The 19419-nt window shown below is 37.2% G+C and overlaps 1 protein-coding gene across 1 annotated transcript in view; it reads left to right on the plus strand.

Moving 5' to 3' along the window:
• Positions 1-19419, plus strand: part of Mms22l (MMS22 like, DNA repair protein) — a 117837-nt gene that overhangs the window by 83278 nt on the left and 15140 nt on the right. The window contains exons 14-19 of the mRNA XM_051160899.1: positions 173-366; positions 4129-4279; positions 7686-7834; positions 9293-9435; positions 13934-14093; positions 15980-16149. Of these exons, the coding sequence (XP_051016856.1) occupies positions 173-366; positions 4129-4279; positions 7686-7834; positions 9293-9435; positions 13934-14093; positions 15980-16149 (967 nt within the window). The remainder of the gene's footprint in view (positions 1-172; positions 367-4128; positions 4280-7685; positions 7835-9292; positions 9436-13933; positions 14094-15979; positions 16150-19419) is intronic.

The raw sequence follows: 19419 nt of genomic DNA on the forward strand, positions 1-19419 counted from the left end.
TGCCTTCATTCATCCTTCAAATAACAAATATATTATGCTTCAGCGTAAAGGTTTTAGTAATATAAATGCTCCTTCAGTTTTCACATGGTATAAATGTGGGAAAGAAAAAAATGTGTTAAAAACTTTCTGTTTTCATTTCTTGAGTGTTAGATATATGTTTACTTCTTTTTAGGAGTGTTCACCATCAATTGTGTCAGGAACTTCAAAGAGAGAGAGTGGATCTAATTGTGCAGTCTTCATTACCAGCTAAAGAGCGCCACCTTGCTGCCGTTGCTAGTGCACTGTGGAGGCATTTCTTTTCATTTCTGAAGAGTCAGAGAATGACACACATTGTGCCTTTCGCCCAACTTGCAGATGCCGCTGCAGGTCAGCATTGCCCATTGCTCGTTGCTAATTATTTTCTCTTTCTGCAGACTTTTGTCAATATTTTCTTCTATATTCTTGGTGACAATCTCTTGCTTTATAACAAACACTGTGACAAATGGTGAAACAAATGGCATGGTTAAATTGAGTGTCTTTGGTTTATGTATTTAATAATTAAAAATTAAATGATTATTTATTAAAAATAAAGGTAATTTTCAGATGTGAACATTTAATGTTCATAAACCTTTCTTATCCTCACAGCTATTTGAAAAGTAAGTTGGTATCTGATTATATCTAGTTCAAGTAGTTTGCTTTCATATTTTATGTGCAATTATGTAAATGTAGGCAATTTGTAGAAAGACCAAAACAAAAAACAAAAAACAAACCAAAAAATACAACAAACAAACAGACCAAAAAACTCAACCAAACAAATAAACAAAAAATGAAAGACCAGCCCTTCAACACCAAGAAGATAAGCTCAGGATGGAATTGAGTGCTTAGAATGTTAGTGTTTTGACTTCCTCTAGATTTTAAATTGTAGCTTTTATTTATATTGACCATTGATCCAAAGTTATGTTCTTAGGCTTTCATAGGATCATGTATAACTTCAAGTTTTAAAAATATGAGTTTCCCTAGAAGAGGTCATTGTATTTTTTTTTTAAAGAACTGTTATGCCCACAATATGTTAAATAGTTCTGGGGTTAAATAGTTCTGCATATGTGTAAATAGAGTTCATTTAAAAAAACTTTTAAACAAACAAAAATTTAAACAAATCCCTATGGTCTAAATCAGCATTTATTTTATTCTGGGATGAATGAAGAAAGATGAGTTAAAAAGCGTATAACTAACAGAGTGAATGATACGATATGGACAAGAAGTTAAAATCGTGAAGCAGTTCAGACTTTATACAAAGTGCATAACACTTTCTACAAATATGGTGAGAAGAGTGTGGCAGGGTCATGTTTTCCAACTAGTACGTCTGAGATAATACATATTGGTATTCATTAAGTTGAAATTTGTTCTGTCATTTAGAATGCTAGGCCATCAACAAGCAACGCTGCTTCAGTTGACTCAACACTGTCCTAGGTTCTAAAAGTAGGTGCTAAATAAGTCCAAAGTCAAAGGCATATATTTCTGATTTGAAGTATACATAGGTTAAGAGAAAATTGTTTTCTTCATTTAAGAAAGATTTAATTACTTGCTTTTGTGTGTACTAGGGATGTACCAGTGGAGGGACCATCATAAACAAAGATACCTTGTTCTCACAAAGGTTATGACCTATTAAGTGATGAGAGCAAGGATAATTAGTTGCTGTTGTTTCTGAGAGTCTTGTTCGATAGCCCAGGCTGGAACTTGTGATACTGATGACTCAGCTTCCTGAGTGTGGATTACAGATGAATAAAACCACAGCCAACAAAAACAAACCAAAACGGGCATGGGACAGGACGTACGACGTTACAGTTTTAAATAGAGTGTTCAGGGAAGCAAAGACTTGAAGGAGTGAGAAAGAAAGAACTATGTTTAGGGAACTAGACTTAGGTGGAGTAGGAAAGGTTGAGAGGCTGAGATGTGCTAAGAAGGAATGGAGAGTCTATGTTCTGCCTTTTATCCAGTTATGAAGATGTCCACTTTTCCTTTGAGATTAGAAACTATTGTTTTTTTGTTTTCAAAAGAGGAAATATAATCTTTGTGGCTAATGAGAGAAACAGAAGCAAAGAAGGAAGCAAGGCAGTTAGGACATTATTCAAACAACTCAAACTAGCTTGGACTGAAGTCGTAGTGTAGATAGTCTGAAATGGTCAGATTTAAAGGAAGAAAAGGTATTTTGAAGGTAAACCTGACAATATTTGTTAAGCTAATAAGGTAAGGTAATCAGAATAGTTGATGAAATGTGTCTAGAGTAACTAACTAGAAATTTGATGACATAAGGGACCATTTTATGACAAAATTCTAGGTCTCCAAACATCTGTACTCCACAGAACTGGAAAATCTAAATGAAATGGACAATCTCTTGATAGATTCCACTTAACAATGTTAAATCAAGATCAGGTAAACAATCTAAATAGACTATATAACCCCTAAGGAAATAGAAGCAGTCATTAAAAGTCTCCTAACCCCCAAAGCCCAGGTTATCAGTGCAGAATTATAACAGACCGTCAAAAAAAGAGCTAATATCAATACTTCTTGAACTATTGCACAAAATAGAAACAGAAGAAACATGTCAAACTCATTTTATGAGGCCAAAGTCACCCTGATACCTAAACCACACAAAGACCCAACAAAGAAAGAGAATTTGAGATCAATCTCTCATGAACATTAATGCAAAAATACTCAATAAAATACTTGCATGCACATGGCCCTGGGTTTAGACTGTCACATTCCAAGAAGAAAAAGGATGGCACATGCCTTTAATCCCAGCACTCAGGAGGCTGTTCTGGTCTGTGGAGCTAGTGCCAGGATAGCTAGGGCTACACAAAGAAACCCTGTCTTGAAAAAACAAGCCCCCCCAACAAACAAACAAAAACAACAAAAAGGAAAAAAAAAAGGAAAAGGAAAGAAGAAAGTTAGTAGTGTATACTGTGTGTAAGAATGAACCATGCCATCACATTACCTAAAGAGGGAAAAGAAGATATGAAAAAGAGAGACAGGAAAAGAAAATATGCAATCAGTTGATTATAGGTCTGTTACACACAAAGGTTTGTTAGAGTTTGGGTCCTAGAAGAGCAGAGCTGCTGCGAAGCAAATTTATCAAAGTGGAGTCCTTAAAAATGAAACTGGCCGGGCCAGTGCCTCCCAGCACTCGGGAGGCAGAGGCAGGTGGATCTCTTTGTGCTCGAGGCCAGCCTGGTCTACAAAGTGAGTCCAGGACAGCCAAGGCTATACAGAGAAACCTTGTCTTGGGGGGTGGGGAGAAAAATTGTACAGAGGTTATAATTAGTATTGTCAAGTGCTTTAGGTAGCAACATGGGAGTATTTAAGTATAGGGGAGGATAGATCATTGGCATAGAGGAATTCCAAATAAATGAGATCATGGCAAAATCGCTGTTGGGGAGAATATGAGCCTAGGAAACTTCAGGGCATACAACAAAGAAGAGTTTGTTACTGGTATAGTTTGATGGTGTATATGAGATTCAAAGCTAGATATGTCAGGGAGGAAGAAGTGAGAATGATCTAGAAGTAATTATGTGGAGCAAGAAATAAACCCACCTCATCTGTGAGTTTAGTAGTAAGAGGGGAGGGGAAGGGTGAATAGCCATAATTCGAGAGCTTCCTAGGAGTCATTGCTTCAAAACAGGTGATTTGCTAGCATAGGTATAGACTGAGTTGACGGATTCATAGGAAAACATAAAATAATATGTGCTTAACATGATTAAGGCATTCTAATGTCCACATTGTGGGTTCTGAAGAAAGTAGGTGTTTGATCATAGATCACTGTTTGATAGATGAGAGTGGCCAGTCTCTGTGGTGGGTCACAAGTAAATTAATCAAAGAATGGGTGCTGGAAACAGTTTTAACTGGGTGTTTGAATAGTAGAGTCATATTATAAAATTGACTGGCTTGAAGGACCCATGTCTGTAGTCATACTACTGAGCGCTTTCGGAGAACTAAATGGTGTTACAGACTTTAACAACATGAGCTTAGTTGTTTAGGCTCAAATTACATTTCTGGATGTTGCATTTTATTTGGGATTTTAAAAATTCTTGTAATTAGAGGTGAGGGGGAAGATTTGAAAATGTCTTACCTGAACTTTCTCTTTAAATCTAGATTTTACTTTGCTCGCAGTGGACATGCCAAACACAGCACCACCAGATCTTCAGCCTCAGCCACTTTTATCAATAATTCAGCTTTTTGGTTGGGATGATATCATCTGGTCTCAAGTAGTAGCAAGATACTTAAGTCATTTGCTACAAAATAGGTATGTACCCTTATTTCAGACATATTTCTTAGCCCACAGACTGATAGATGTCTCTCTCTCTCTCTTTCACTTTTTTCTTTTCTTTTTTTCCTCCCACTCCCCCCACTCAAGTGAGACAGGGTTTCTCTGTGTAGCCTTGGCTGCCCTGGACTTGCTTTATAGATCAGGCTGGCCTCAAACTCATAGAGATCTACCTGCATCTGCCTCCCTGAGCACTAAGATTACAGGTGTGTGTCACCACACACCGAGCACTGAAAGAGTTTTCTGAATGAAAACTAAACTTTGCTATGTATTCTCTTATTTGGTAGGCTACATTTTAACAGTAGTAATAGCTGTAAGTATGAAAACTCAATGAAGTGGATTGATTTACACACACATAATATATGTGTATTTTATTGTTACAGTTCACACTCTCAATAAGCTTTCCTCATTATTTCAAAGTGACCTTTCTGTATTCCCTAGACAGAAAGAACTGTAGAGGTACTATTGCTGAGTCAATAAAACACTTATATATTATTTCAGATTTAGACTTAATGATAACTTTAAAAAGATTTGATTCTTGTGAGATCATGAATAAGGCACTTCACTTTAGTCATGTTGTTGTTGTTTAATCTGCCTACATCTCCTACCGTGTCATACAGAAGCTAGAGGAACAACCTCAGTAATATGTAGAGATAAATATGTGAAAAATAAGATAAAGTTACTGTAGAAATAGTGTTGTACAATGTGGGAACTTCATAAAAGCTTCAAGCTGGAGAGGATGAAATGCAAGCCTGGGAGACAAAGTACTTCTTATATCAGCTGCCAGTAAGTGTGAAGAGTGCTGTAGTGAGTCAGTTGTTTTCTAAGGAGGTTAATTAATCAGCATCATTAAGCATATGTTGTCTCAATGGGCTTTGATTTACAAAATAAGAATTCAGGATCAGTTGAATTGCTTTTAGGATTTCTTCTAGTATGAAAATTCTCTAATAATGAATATTTATTTATTGCCTTGAATCACTCAATTTTATTAACATACATGGTCCTAGGTCTGAAAGTAGAAATCAGCTTGTGAACCTGAGCCTTTTTAATTGTAGAATTTTAAGTATACAACTTATTGGTTACTGTTCTCGATGACTGCACATATGTACGGCTATGTGGTGATGTTATTATGAAACTTTACAGTGATAAAGTTTTCCTATCTTTTGTAAACATCACAAGTTATTTATAAAATTGCTTTCAAACTAGCAACACCACATTTGAGCATCTTTTGTTTTCAGGATTATTGGTAAGTTGCGCATACTTCCCCAAATGAGCTTGCCTCCTTTGGCAAAAGCCCCAACACTCTCACGTTCACTTCAGTAACTGTACCTTGCCTCTTACATGCAGAGGTATAGGTAGTAGGGATGATGGAATCTTTTTCACACAAATATTGCTTTTGTCTCAAATATATTACCTGGGCCCTCTTAAAAAGTAGGCCCACAGCTGGGCATGGTGGCACACATTTGTAATCCCAGCACTCAGGGAGGCAGAGGCAGGTGAATCTTTGTGAGTTCGAGGCCAGTCTGGTCTACAAAGTGAGTCCAGGACACCCTGTCTCAAAGAAGAAAAAAAAAAAAAAAGTAGGCCCAATGGCCTAAAGAGCCTTTATACTTAGGTGATGTTCTCATAAAGCCATCACCAGCAAAGCAGACTCGAACCTTTCAAGCTCTCTTTGCTTTCTCTTCTTAAACGATATTTAATACTTCATTTCTTGGTGCTTTCCATGGTCATGAACTTCGGGCCAGGGGTTGCCTTCGTCTTCTGCATTTGTGTTTCCTCAGCATAGCACTGCTTATGGTAGGCCTTAGCCTTCAGATCCACCTTTTTAATTTTTGTCTTCTTTGAATGTTCAAGAGGCGCGCGCTCTCTCTCTCTCCCTCTCCCTCGCCCTCTCCCTCTCTCTCCACGGAAATCCAGATGAGCATTTCTGATATAATTCAATATATTTATTTTGAAACGTGAGGTCCACTTTGGAGATGCAGGGTATAGCCTCTGGGGTGCAAAAAGGACTCTGTGTGTGTGTGTGTGTTTTCGTGTTCGTGTTGGCGTTCACATACATATTTTTACATGTGTGTATATATATACCAGTATTTTAAAATAATGTTTATTAGCAACAGTTGAAGAAACTGAAAGACAAAGTTGTTAATTAGCTCTACGGAAGTTATATAAGTAATAAATGAGCAACTCGTGTTTCTGTGTTGTATTCCTTGTAATGGGAACTTCTATTTAAAGAGTTTTAAAATATCTTAAAAATTCTGATTTATGTGCATTTAAAAATGGTTTAAAGCCAGGAGTTCATTCTAACACTCAGGAGGCAAAGTTGGGCAGATCTTTGAGTTTGAGGCCAGCCTGGTCTACATAGTAAGTTCCAGGACAGCTAAAACTACATAGTAAGACTTTATCTCAAAATTAATTAACTAATTACTTAAACACTGTCTTATGGGTTAGAGAGATAGCTTAGTGGATAAGGTATTTGTTGTACAAGAATGATGATTTAGGTTTTTGATTACAAGTATCCAGGTAAAAGTGACCCTCCATAACCCCAGTGCAATGGTCTATAAGTAGGAGCATGCTGGCCATCCCACAGTCGCAACCTCTAGGAAAGAGAATCTGTCTCAAAAAAATCCTGTGAAAAAGCTATGAAGGGAGATAGCCTAGCGAAAGCCTCTGGCTTCTGTACATGCACATGTAGCAACACATAATGAGAAGAAAAATATTGTTTTGACTTTGCATAATGCTATGTTTAAGTTAAACTTATACCTGTCATTTTCTATCCCCAGCAGCTCCTCATAGATTAGAAATTAGACTTAGCTATGTGTTTGGCTTAACAAAAAGGAGATTTCTTTTATTTCCTGGAAGGTAGTATTTGCGGATTTTGAAAATGGTAATCTTTGATAATGAGTGCTTAAAGAAGAAAAGGATGGAAAACATGATTGGTCAGTCAAGAGACATATGTAGAGATATGTTTGTCTTCAACAACTTTTTATCATTACCTCCTCTGTTAGTTGCTATTGATAATTCCGTTTTTTTGTTTTTATTGTTTGAGTTTATTTCTGTTTACCTATAATTTTATTATGTTGCCTAGTTAGTTATACCTTCTTGCTACTGTTCTATGCTTCCTAAATTTTTCTCTTGGCATAAGCGTACAGATACACCACCAGTAGAAAAGGAAAATTAAAAATTAGAATATTAGAAATAAAAACAAAGATGTTTAACATCTTTTTGTGCACATCTGTAGTATTCCTTTTCAACATGTCTGAAGTACTGTGTTCATCTGAAGTCAATGATGCCAAGGGAATTGCTTGAGTGTGTTTCTTTCCAAGCTCTGTTTCCTATGTGTCCCATTTCACGTTTGTTTTTAATGCTCCTCAATTTGTTGTTACAGCACAGTATGTGAAACACTTTCTCAGTCAAATTGTGTAGCTTTCCAATCCTTAACCATAAGATCATGGATCCGTTGTGTTTTGCAAATGCACATTAAACACCCCTCTGAACCTGATTTGCTGATTGATACGAACTCTGAACAGACAGTGGGTAAGTATCATAAGGAATACAGGGAGTATCTATGGAAAATTTTTGGTTTTCTGGATTAAATAAACTAATATTAAATATTTAAAATACATTCTTTAAAAAAATATTTTATTAATTTATTCATATTGCATCTCAATTGTTATCCCATCCCTTGTATCCTCCCAGTCCTCCCTCCCTCCCGCTTTCCCCCTACTCCCGTCCTCCATGACTATGACTGAGGGGGACTTCCTCCCCCTGTATATGCTCATAGGGTATCAAGTCTCTTCTTGGTAGCCTGCTATCCTTCCTCTGAGTGCCACCAGGCTGCCTCATCCAGGGGGCATGGTCAAATATGGGGCACCAGAGTTGGTGTGAAAAGTCAGACCTCACTCTCCACTCAACTATGGAGAATGTCCTATCCATTGGCTAGATCTGGGTAGGCGTTCGAAGTTTACTGCACGTATTATCTTTGGCTGGTGCCATAGTTTGAGGAGGATCCCTGGGCCCAGATCCGCCCATCATAATGTTCTTCTTGTAGGTTTCTAGGACCCTCTGGATCCTTCTATTTCCCCATTCTCCCATGCTTCTCTCACCTAAAGTCCCAATAGGATGTCCTCCCCTCTGTCGCACTTTCCTGGTAAGTGAAGACTTTCATGGGACATGCTCCTTGGGCTAGTATCCAGATATAAGTGAGTATATACCATTTGACTCTTTCTGCTTCTGGGTTAACTCACTTATTATGATCATCTCTGGTTCAGTCTATTTGTTCACAAATTTTGGGAATTCCAGCTATTAAAATATGTTCCTAATTAGCTAGAAATATACCTAAGATGTCTTTTGCAGCCTGTTTCTTTTTGTTGGTACTTTCTTGTTGCTATAAAAGGCAAATATCCCTGCTACAAAGCTAAGCGAATTAATTTCCTTAGAGCTAAGAACCAAAGCTTGCTCCTCAGGTGACAGGCTGCTTTTTTCCCTGAAGAAGCTGGATCACATAAAAAGAAATATGAAGTACATACTTAGTACCCTAAAAAGAAGAATACTCAGCTAGGAATATATGGCCCATTTTCATGAAATATTTTGTTTTTCTGTTTTACTGTTATTTCGCTTAATAATATTTGTATATTTTAGGATTCTCATACTGTTTTGTTTTGTATGGAACATACTTTTTTTTTTTTTAAGCTGTTATTTATAGTCTCTTGTAAATTTCACTCAGGCTGGCCTAGAAAAGGCTGTACTTTTTCTCTTATATCATAGGTAGTTTTTTTAACTCAATAACTTTTTGGGTTAGGATGATTATAAATGTGAAAACCCTAATTCAGTTTTTAACTTTGTGAAAATTTGAGTTTTTATAACATACTTCAAAGCTGAAAGATGTATTCCTAGAATGTGTATGTGTATATACTAGTATGTACAACCTATGTAAGATTTTAAATTTTACTGAATATTTGTATAATAAGGATGATCAATATTTTATTTTAATAGAAAAAGAGTACATGGAACAGCTTGCTGAAATGACAAGATTACTATTTAAACTCTCAGAAGTAAAGGATATCTTCTCAAAGGCTCAGATTGAACATTTGCCTAGCCCAGAAGACCCCAAACAAGCACTTATTCAATTCCTTGAGGTATTTTTCATTTATTAGTATAATCCTCCAAATAAGTTACAATTATTTATTTTTTAGAAAACCTTGAAGTGTCTTTTATAAGTTATTCACAGTAAAGCAGATTTACTTTCCAGCATGTTGATATTAACTACATGAAAATATGATATTATCTCTGAAAATAATTTTAACCAATAAGCTATTTCTATATTGCTAACTCAGTTAATTCCATTGATTTCCAGTAAGTTAAAATACATTTGTATGATATTAGAGATATCTATAAATCCTAGTGATAGTAAATAATAGAGTAGTAACATGCAGGTGTGAAATACATGTTTCTCTTAAGTATTTTATGTAGCTCTTAAGTGAGTCCTTACCAAAACTTTGGGTCAAAAAGGAGGTAGGAGGCAGACTTTCCACTAGCAGTTTGGTCTCCTCTAATTTAATCCAGCATAAATGAATTTTTCTTTTTATCAGTAAGTCAATGATGGGTTTCTGCAAAATGCTAGATTGCATTATTTAGGACTCCTAAGGAATTTGAAAAATGTAAAGTAGTTTTTGGTCTAAGAGGAGTTTTATTGGTTTGAGAATTTAAGATACACAAAGATTAAAACAATGACATAATGTGTTAAATACTTAATGTCAGTCTGTAAGTAGATTCACCAGTAGGAGAAAATCAGAGTGTCTTGGTGTACAACATGTAGGATTCATTCTGTGACGAGCATAAAGGTTTTTTTTTTGTTTTGTTTTGTTTTTTTTGTTTTTAAGTGAGTCTGATTTGACTAGATGCCAGTTTGTGAAAATTAGCAAAGGGAATGTAAATTATGTTACAAGTTTAGGAGGAATTGAAAGCCAAGCACATTGCTTCTTAGGGAAGGTTTCAGAGTCTTCTAGTCCTCATGAGACACAGCATACAGCCACTAGAACCTGTCACAGAAAAAGGATAAAGGGTACACGGGGAGAAATCTAGACGAGAACACACACAGAAAAGGACAGAAGGAAGGAAGGGAGAGCAAAAAGTACCTGTGAGAAAATTTCCAGTGAAATTACACAGGACATAGTTAATTCTGAAGCAACAATCTGTGGTAAAACATCAGATCTTCTTAGCCAAAGAAACTCTTTAGCACTCAGTGTCCCAGCTAGTTATATACACTCCCTGTGTCTTACACTTTGTATTCCAGACTTGGAATGATTAGACTTGGAGAATCAAGGCAAGTATCCAATATAAAACCTACGATTGCATGGGAATTGCATTATGTATTATATTATTGTATAATGTATTATGAGTCATTCTCCTAAGAGAATCACAGTAAGAGTTCCTTCAAAACTCTAAAGCTCCAAACACCAGCTAAGGCCCCTTCTTAGAAGTGGGCCTTTTTTATAAAGTACCAATATTATATTTAATGTGTTTTTTCTGCATGGAAATAATAGTATGATATAGTATATAAGTAGTTATCTTCTAGTTACTAAGAAATACATTATGGAGCTTGGAAGATGATTCATCAAATAAAAGCACCTGTTGCTCTCATAGGGTACCCAGGTTTAATTCCAAACACTCCTATGGCAGCTAGCAACCAATTAACTAGTTCTGGGAGAGTCACTCTTTTTTGGATTCTGTGGGCACTGCATACATTAAGTTTTTTAAAAAAGGTGTATGTGTGTGTTTGTGTGTGTGCATGTACATGAGTGTGTATATATGTGTATATGTGTGTGTGTGTATATGTAACATATTACATATAAATTCCACACATAATATATTAAACATTGCCTTGGTTAAGGTTTCTATTGCTGTGAAGAAACACCATGATCATGGCAACACTTATAAAGAAAATCATTTAATGGGCTGGCTTACAGTGTGAGAAGTTTAGTTCATTATCATCATGGTGGAATCATGGTGGCACACAGCAGACATAGTGCTGGAGAAGGAGCTGAGAGTTGTACATCTGAACAGGCAGCAGAATGAGACTGAGCCACTGAGTGTCAGATTGAACTTCTGAGACCTCAAAGCCCAGCCCTTGGTGATGCACCTTTAACAAGGCCACACCTTCTACAGCAGGGCCACACCTAATAGTGCCACTCCCTAGGAGTCTGTGGGGACCATTTTCTTTCAAACTACATAGGTTATATAGAAATACATATTGATTTTTTTAGTCTGGGGGAAATTAAAGTTAAACATACTTCTTGGGGGTACCATGGTCAGTAATATCAAGTATGATCAGTAGGCTCCTCCCTTCTCCCAATGTTCTCTACTTTGACACTGTACTGACATTTGCACAGATTCTATAAAAGTGTTAGTATGAAGCAGTACCATGGCCTCAGATTATAATAATATCTACTAGAATTTATATTTTTGTGTGCTCAGAAAAGTAAAGTTAGTTCATTGAAGAATAGCATTAATTAGGGAGTAAAATAGAAAAGTTCATCAAATTTCAACCCATAAGCTCATTCTACAAGAGTGCAAGTGAAGGGCTTCAGTGTGCCAAAGCAGTGCATTGTCTAAAGAGAGAGCCTGTGAGCACTTGAGTCGGAAGCTGAGCTGACTGCTTTTATCTTGAAAGAAAACTGACAAAATGTGATTATTCAGACTTGGGCATTTGGCAGACATCCCCCCCGCCCCCCCCCCCCCCCCCCAGAAATGAATGAAGTAAGTAAGTCTATCACTTCAAAGAAAACAACTGACAGTATCTGTTGCTAATAATGCAGTTCAAGTTTTCAAGAGAATTAAAATTTGAGAAATTTATATGAACCTTCACGAGCTGAGAGTTTCCTGATATTTAAAGACTTCTGTGAGAATGTGACAGTATCAATGTGTATCATTTTTTTCAGGATGGAAAAGCAATATCACTCATTAACATTAAAATTCCCAGGTGCATTTTAGCAAACATTTATGGGTAAAGGGCTCATTCAGAGTTACGGAGTTCTGTTTTAGTGATGTGGCTATAGAGTCCTAGTTGGGTACTATTAACCTCCAAGAAATGTCACTACTATTTTGGCATAATAGGAAGGAAAGCTTCTCAGTTATTTGAAACAGTTCTCAAAATACTTTTTCTAGTTATATGTATTTGTGAGGTTGGATTTTATTCATTCATTGAGCCCCTACTAGCACCTTCTTCTTTCTCTTTGTAGTTTATATGTGAGAAGTCTAGGTTCCTAATTAATTGTGACCTAACAATAAAAGGTTTTCAGGGTAATTTATGCCTAGTATGTGTACAAGGGAACCAAGATCAAAGTTTGTGGACTTCTGAAGAACGAAATATTTAAACAACACAAAGCTAAGTAGAAAAGAACTAATTAATATAATATATCTCTTCTCATTTGCCCACTTCGCTGGGTTTCTTTCCTTTTTTATTTTCATCCCACATGACCTACTTCTGTTTAGCCTCTCCAGGCTGTGCTTCCTTTCTTCCCCCACCTTAACTGGACATCTTGGATGTCTTCTAGACATCTTTAATGTCAGCTATTCTTAACAGTGCTCTCAGAACTTGTCGTCTTTCACTGTTTGCTCACATCTATACACAGTCAACCTTGGGACCATACATCTCCTTGCTTTTGTCCTCTGACTTACCTTACTCGGAGCTGGTAAGGAGGCTCGTATAACTATGGTGCTATTTATTGTGCTATTTATAGTCCTAAAGAAGGCCATTGAAGTCCTTTGTGAATTCCCAGAGTGATTTGAAAACACCTTAAATTTTCTAACCCATCATTATAATTATTTCTTGATTCTTTTTAAGCTTCTTAAAACCTGCTTGCCCTTGCATTCCTCACAAGTTTGTTGGGTTTTTTTTGTTTTTGTTTTTATGTTTGTCTTTTCTTACTACTTCACCTTGCACTTCTGTTGACCACCACTTGGGTGTTCCATGTTTAGCCTCTCACCCATGTTTTTCTGCCCCCTCCACTAAGCACATTAATCTTTATTAAGAATAAAGAATATTTAAATTGTAAATTGTGTAGGGACATCATTTCATATTATAGAGCTGAATTAAGAGATTTTACTCGTAAAAATTTGGTAATACTACTTGCAACTCTTTCCTGTAGGAATGTGGAGATTTCCAGTCATATGTATTATGATCCATCCTATGGAGGAAGCTTTTGCTGGTTTCATGATTCTTGTATCACAGTTCGATGTTTCTCCTCTAATGATTTTGCTGAATCAGATGCTCTGTAAATAATTACTGATACATTTATTTATTTATTTTTTTATAAATTCTTCCTTTGACCTTTAATTATAAAAGGCAGGTAAGGTTTTTTGTTTGTTTTCAAAGGCAGGATTTTTTTTTCATGTAGCCCTAGCTGTCCTGGAACTCACTCTGTAGACCAGGGTGGCATTGGATTCAGAGATCCCTCCTGTCTTCTGCATCACCACTGCCTGACTTTCAGTTAAGTTTTAGTTGTTGTGAATCTTTATTGGAAATTTAAGAATGAAAGCCTAAGTATAAGATACACGTGTAATAAGAAAAGGAATTAGTTTTCAATGTCTATATTGTACAAGACTTGGAATGTTAAATCATGTTTTCCTTTGTAGGCTGTTGGTGAGACTTACAGGACTCTGCAGACATTTTCTGATAAATCTGCCATGGTCACAAAGTCTTTAGAATATCTTGGTGAAGTATTGAAATACATAAAGCCTTATTTGGGGAAAAAAGTTTCCAGTGCAGGGCTGCAGCTGACTTATGAGATAATGGGTATGTATTTCTGACATGTTTTTCTTAGAAATATTTCCTTAACTCATGCCAATCAGATCCAAGTAGAAAGAAATATGTAGGCCAAATCATATGGGAAGGCATGAGAAACAAGAAATACAGTAGTTTGTTTCAAATAACTTATGCTGGCCCTCATTATTTGTTGTCCTTTTGTTGATACTGATATTAACTGTAGTCGTTACAATATATGTTCAAGCTAACTGCTGCTAATTGTCCATTTTAGTTAAATTGTGAATACCCAAACCACTAAAATGAACTAACTGTCTGTTAATGTTTAAGTTCTACATTTGGCTAGAAGTTAAAACCCCAGAAAGTCATCACTTTTCTTCATTGTTTGTGGTCTCTGCATGAATGAAGTCCAGGAAGGACATAGTATAATACCAGTGATTAGTCTTCAAATTGTACTCCTCACAAACTTTTTGTCTTTTCAAAAAGAAATCTTTTTGTGCTTGTTCTATAACTATGGGGTTCATGGGTTTGTTTGTTTGTTTGTTTTTAGCAAGTCCGTAATTTGAATGTTTTTATTGATTAAAACCATGTTGTTAACCAGAAATAGGAACTGAATAAAAGGAAATAAGAAACATTTCCTTAGAAGTTTTATATAGAATTTAAGATTTGCACTTTTTTTATTTCTCTGTGGCCAGAACCTTATATCTATTCCCTTTAATCTTGTGAATGTATAAATTAACCTTATTTGGGCTGTCTGAAATCTTTTATCTTTGTTGTGAAAGATAAAAGAAAATATGAAGCTGTACAAACGTGGATAATGTAGAAGGTACTGAAAGCAATGCTTGCAATTCCGATTTCTCAGTTTTACCAAAAAAGCTAGTGGAGATAGATTTATTAATTCAACAGAACGACCTACATTATTATTTTAGCAACTCAAGCTTATGATTTATTAGTCTTTATGAAAGTTTTCTGACATTACCAGATTTAGTTTTTTCCAAGGTAAGTGGATGATTACAGAGTATGTCTTTACATTACAGTGTACATGATAGATGTGTCAAGAATCACAGTCCCTGGTGGATTGATCATTTGTGGATTTTGTGCTTATGAAAAACTGAGGGCTTTTTGTTGTTGTTGTTTTGCCTTGAGTTTTTTTTTTTTACAAACATGTAGGTCTTGATTCTTTCCATTTGTCCAAATCTCAAATGGTGGGAATTGATTATATGTCTAATAAATTGCTCATTTATTCATTTGAAATTAGAATGAGTAACTTGCTGTTTCTTTATATAAAACACTTAGAACAGAATGGAGAAAGAACAAGACTATAGTTGTATAGCTTAGCTCAGTGTGTCAGTGTTGGGATATCATAGCCATAGGGAGGGGTAGAAGCACTGAAAGTGGCTTATAGGTGTGCTAGTTCCTAACTCAGGGTACCTCTGCTGCTCCTTTACAAGGCTGCTGGTGCAAGGCACTACAGCGACATTCCAAGATAACGAGAATATCTGGGATCCTAATAATAGTTCAGTAATTTTGAAAAAAAGGAATTATTAGATCAGTAGTCCCCTCGATTCCTTTTATAGTGTCTTTCTGAGGTTGGGGTAGACTGGAGAATCTTGCTTTGGGTTTGGTTTAGTCTTCTCATTTTTTTATGTCATACTTTTCTGTTTCTGTGCACTTCATTTCACTGTTCGTGTGCCTTTTGTTTATTGTTCCTTCCCTTTTCTTGGTTGAAATTTTACTGATGATTCTTTTAATAAAGAGTGAAATGGATGCCTTAAGGTAAGTCTTTTCACTCCTGGTATATGTTTCTTCCTGCTGTCTGTTTTAACCTATTTCTGTGATGAAATAAACTTTGTACATAGAGTAAGAAAATATTCTGATTAGGATATAATTGTAAATGAAGATACTTCTTTTCCTATTAGGAATACTTGTTAAGTCATGGGCACAAATCTTTGCCACCTCTAAAGCACAGAAATTGCTCTTTCGGATAATAGATTGTTTACTGCTGCCGCATATGGTGTTACAGCAAGACAAAGAGTTGCCTGCACCCATGCTGACTGCAATTCAGAGGAGTCTTCCTCTCTATCTCCAGGTATGCCCAGTGTGCAAACTCCCTCAAAGCACAGTTTGAAATACAGATATAAAAGCCAGACATTGTAATCCCAAAAGTACATGTCCCCGTATTTCTTTTGCCTACTGGATGTCCCATGTATTCCCTGCCACAGCCATAGTTGGTTTTTTTTAACTGACAACTATTGAAGCCATATAATACACAAGTGATTCATTTTACATTTGTCTTAAACAAAGCTGAAAGAGGCAAATTTTCAAGAAGCATGAAGTGGGAAAGAAGGCGAGGAACTCAAAAGTTTTCAGAAACTCACTCAGTATTTTCCTTGAAGACTTAGTTCTGTGGTAGCCAGACTAGGGTAACAGAGACAGAATAGGCAGCACCACAGAGAACACTGGGTGTGAAGGGCAGAATGCCTAGGAGTCAGAGGGCTGTTCCTGTCAGAGTAACAGTCTTAGGATTTTGGTTGCTGCAACAAGAAACACCATGACCAAAAAGCAAGTTAGGTAGGAAAGGGTTTATTTAGTTTACACTTCCATACTGTTTTTCACCAAAGGAAGTCAGGACAGGCATTCAAACAGGGCAGGATCCTGGAGGAAAGAGACGATGTGCACAGAGGCCATGGAGGGATGCTGCTTAGTTTATGCATGGCTTGTTCAGCCTGCTTTCTTACAGAACCCAGGACTGCCACCGTATGGATGGAACCACGCAAAATGGGTTGGGTCTTTCCCCATCGATCACTAATTAAGAAAATGCCTTACCACTGGATCTCATGAAGACATTTTCTCTACTGAGGCTCCTTCCTCTCTGATGCACTCTAGCTTTTGTCAAGTTTACACACAAAACTAGTCAGTATAACTGACCTGACCCCTTGTCAACATAACACATGAACACATCACTATTAAGCCAGAGCCCTTCCTTTCTTATTTATTCCCAAGATCTCACATTAAAAACATAAATAACTGTAAAAGTCTTTATAATTTCAAACACATTAAAAATTCTTCCCTTTAAAATAGCTAATCTTTTTTAAAATCCAAAGTCTTTTACAATTCAAAGTCCCTCAACTGTGGGCTCCAGTGAAATATTTATTACTTCAAGAGGGAAAAATTAAGGCACAGTTGCTATCAAATCAAAACAAAATCAAACTCCATCTGACAATGTCTGAATCCACTCATGATCTTCTGTAACCTCCAGAGGGCTTGGGCCACTTCTTCAGCTCTGCCCTGTGCAGTACATACAGCTTGTCCTCTGGGCTCCTGCTGGCTCTGCTTCACTGCTGTTGGTGTTCTTGGTGATCATCCTATGCTTACTGGAATCTCCAAAATGCTGGGGTCTTCTGCTGCACCTGGGTGCAGTTTCACTAATAACCTCTCATAGGCTCTCTTCATAGTGCCAAGCCTTAAGTTCTTCGCATGGCCCCTTCAGTCCTGAGCCTTCAGCTGCCCCTAAGGCTGCACCTTCACTGATGGCTTTTCCTGGTCTCTCACAGTGCCAGGCCTCAGCTACTCTCCATGACCTCTTCATGCCTTCAGAACCTACTGCTGTCACCTGCATGACTCTTACATATTACCAAGTCTGGCTGCCAGCACTAGGTATACAACCTTGGCTGCCTCTGCAATACAGCTTCTCGGTCCTCTCAAGAAACACTTCCCATCACCTCGGTGATGATGATCTCTTCTTACTACTAATTTCTTAGCTTCAGCTAACCAGCATCAATTGTCCTAGTAATACGTTTTACTACAGCAGTGCTGGTCTCTTGCTAATCACTGCCAACTCTTCAGCCCCAGCTGTTGAGGATCTTAACTCAAAAGAGCAATTGACCCTAATAGACTTTTTAAATTTCCCTCTGAAACGTCACAAGCCAGGCCTCCATCTTCTGCACTGCTCTCAACATTCTTATCTTCCAAGTTTCTAAAGAACATACATCCCTGCCCAGCCCAGTGACTCAGGGCTGTAATCCCAACACTCAGGGAGGCAGAGGCAGGTGGATTTCTGTGAGTTCAGGGCCAGGCTAGCCTACAAAATGAGTTCAGGCCAGCCAAGGCTACACAGAGAAACTCTGTCTCGAAACAAACAAAAAAATCCAACTGAGCTCTCAGTACTCACTGGCTTTTCTAGCCCAATATTTTCTTTTTCTTTCTTTTTTAAAAATTTATTTATTTATTATTATGTATACATTTATACCTACAGGCCAGAAGAAGGCATTAGATCACATTATAAATGGTTGTGAGCCACCATGTGGTTTCTAGGAATTGAACTCAGGACCTCTGCAGGAACAGTCAGTGTCCTTAACCTCTGAACCATCTCTCCAGCCCTAGCCCAGTATTTCAAAGTCCTTTCACAATCTCCCCCTCCCCAAACAAATAAAAAAACACAGTTCTATCACAGCATTGCCCTACAATTTTGGTACCAGCTTGTCTTAGGGTTTCTGTTTCTGTAATGAACACCATGACCAAAAGTAAGTAGGGGAGAAAAGGGATTATTTTGTCTTAAACTTTTCATACCACTGTTCATGAAGTAAGGAAATCAGGATAGGAACTCAAAGAGGGCAGGATCCTGGATGCAGGAGTTCTGCTACAAAGGCAACGGAGGTTGCTGCTTATTGGCTTGCTCTACCTGGCTTGCTCAGCCTGCTTTCTTTTAGAACTCAGGACTACCATGCCAGGAATGGAAGCACTCAATATGGGCTGGGTCCTCCCCCATCAATCACTGATTAAGAAAACGTCTTACAGCCAGATCTCATGGAGGCATTTCCTCAACTGAGGCTCCTTCCTCTCTGATGACTCTAGCTTGCGTCAAGTTGAGACACAGAACCAGCCAGTACAGTGATCTAGACAAGGGCAAGACTTTAAGAAAAATCTAGCATACTGGGGAAAATAATTCTTTTGTGTTTGGAAATTCATAAAGGAAGAGACATACGATGGAAGGCTTTATATTCAATGTCAAAAATTAGAACTTTGTCTCATACATAGGAAATATTAGTAGATTTTGGGCAAAGAAATGGAAGTTCTGCTTGAATTTGAGAAAAATGATTCTGGTGTGGGAGTTAGATTTAAGACCCAGGAATTAGAGTATTGAAATACTACAAGGCACTGAGATTAGAACCTGTGTAGATGTTAGAAACTCTGATGAGCTCTCATTAAAAATACATGCTAAGGGCTGGAGAGTTGGCTCAGGGGTAAGAGCACTTTTTATTGTTATAGATGACCTGGGTTTGATTCCCAGCTCTCACATGGAGGCTTACCACCTCCTCAGGTACCAGCACATGTGGTGCACAGACACACACGAAGGCAA

The sequence above is a fragment of the Acomys russatus genome, chromosome 2 (assembly GCF_903995435.1).
Source record: "Acomys russatus chromosome 2, mAcoRus1.1, whole genome shotgun sequence".
Classification (NCBI taxonomy): Eukaryota; Metazoa; Chordata; class Mammalia; order Rodentia; family Muridae; genus Acomys; species Acomys russatus.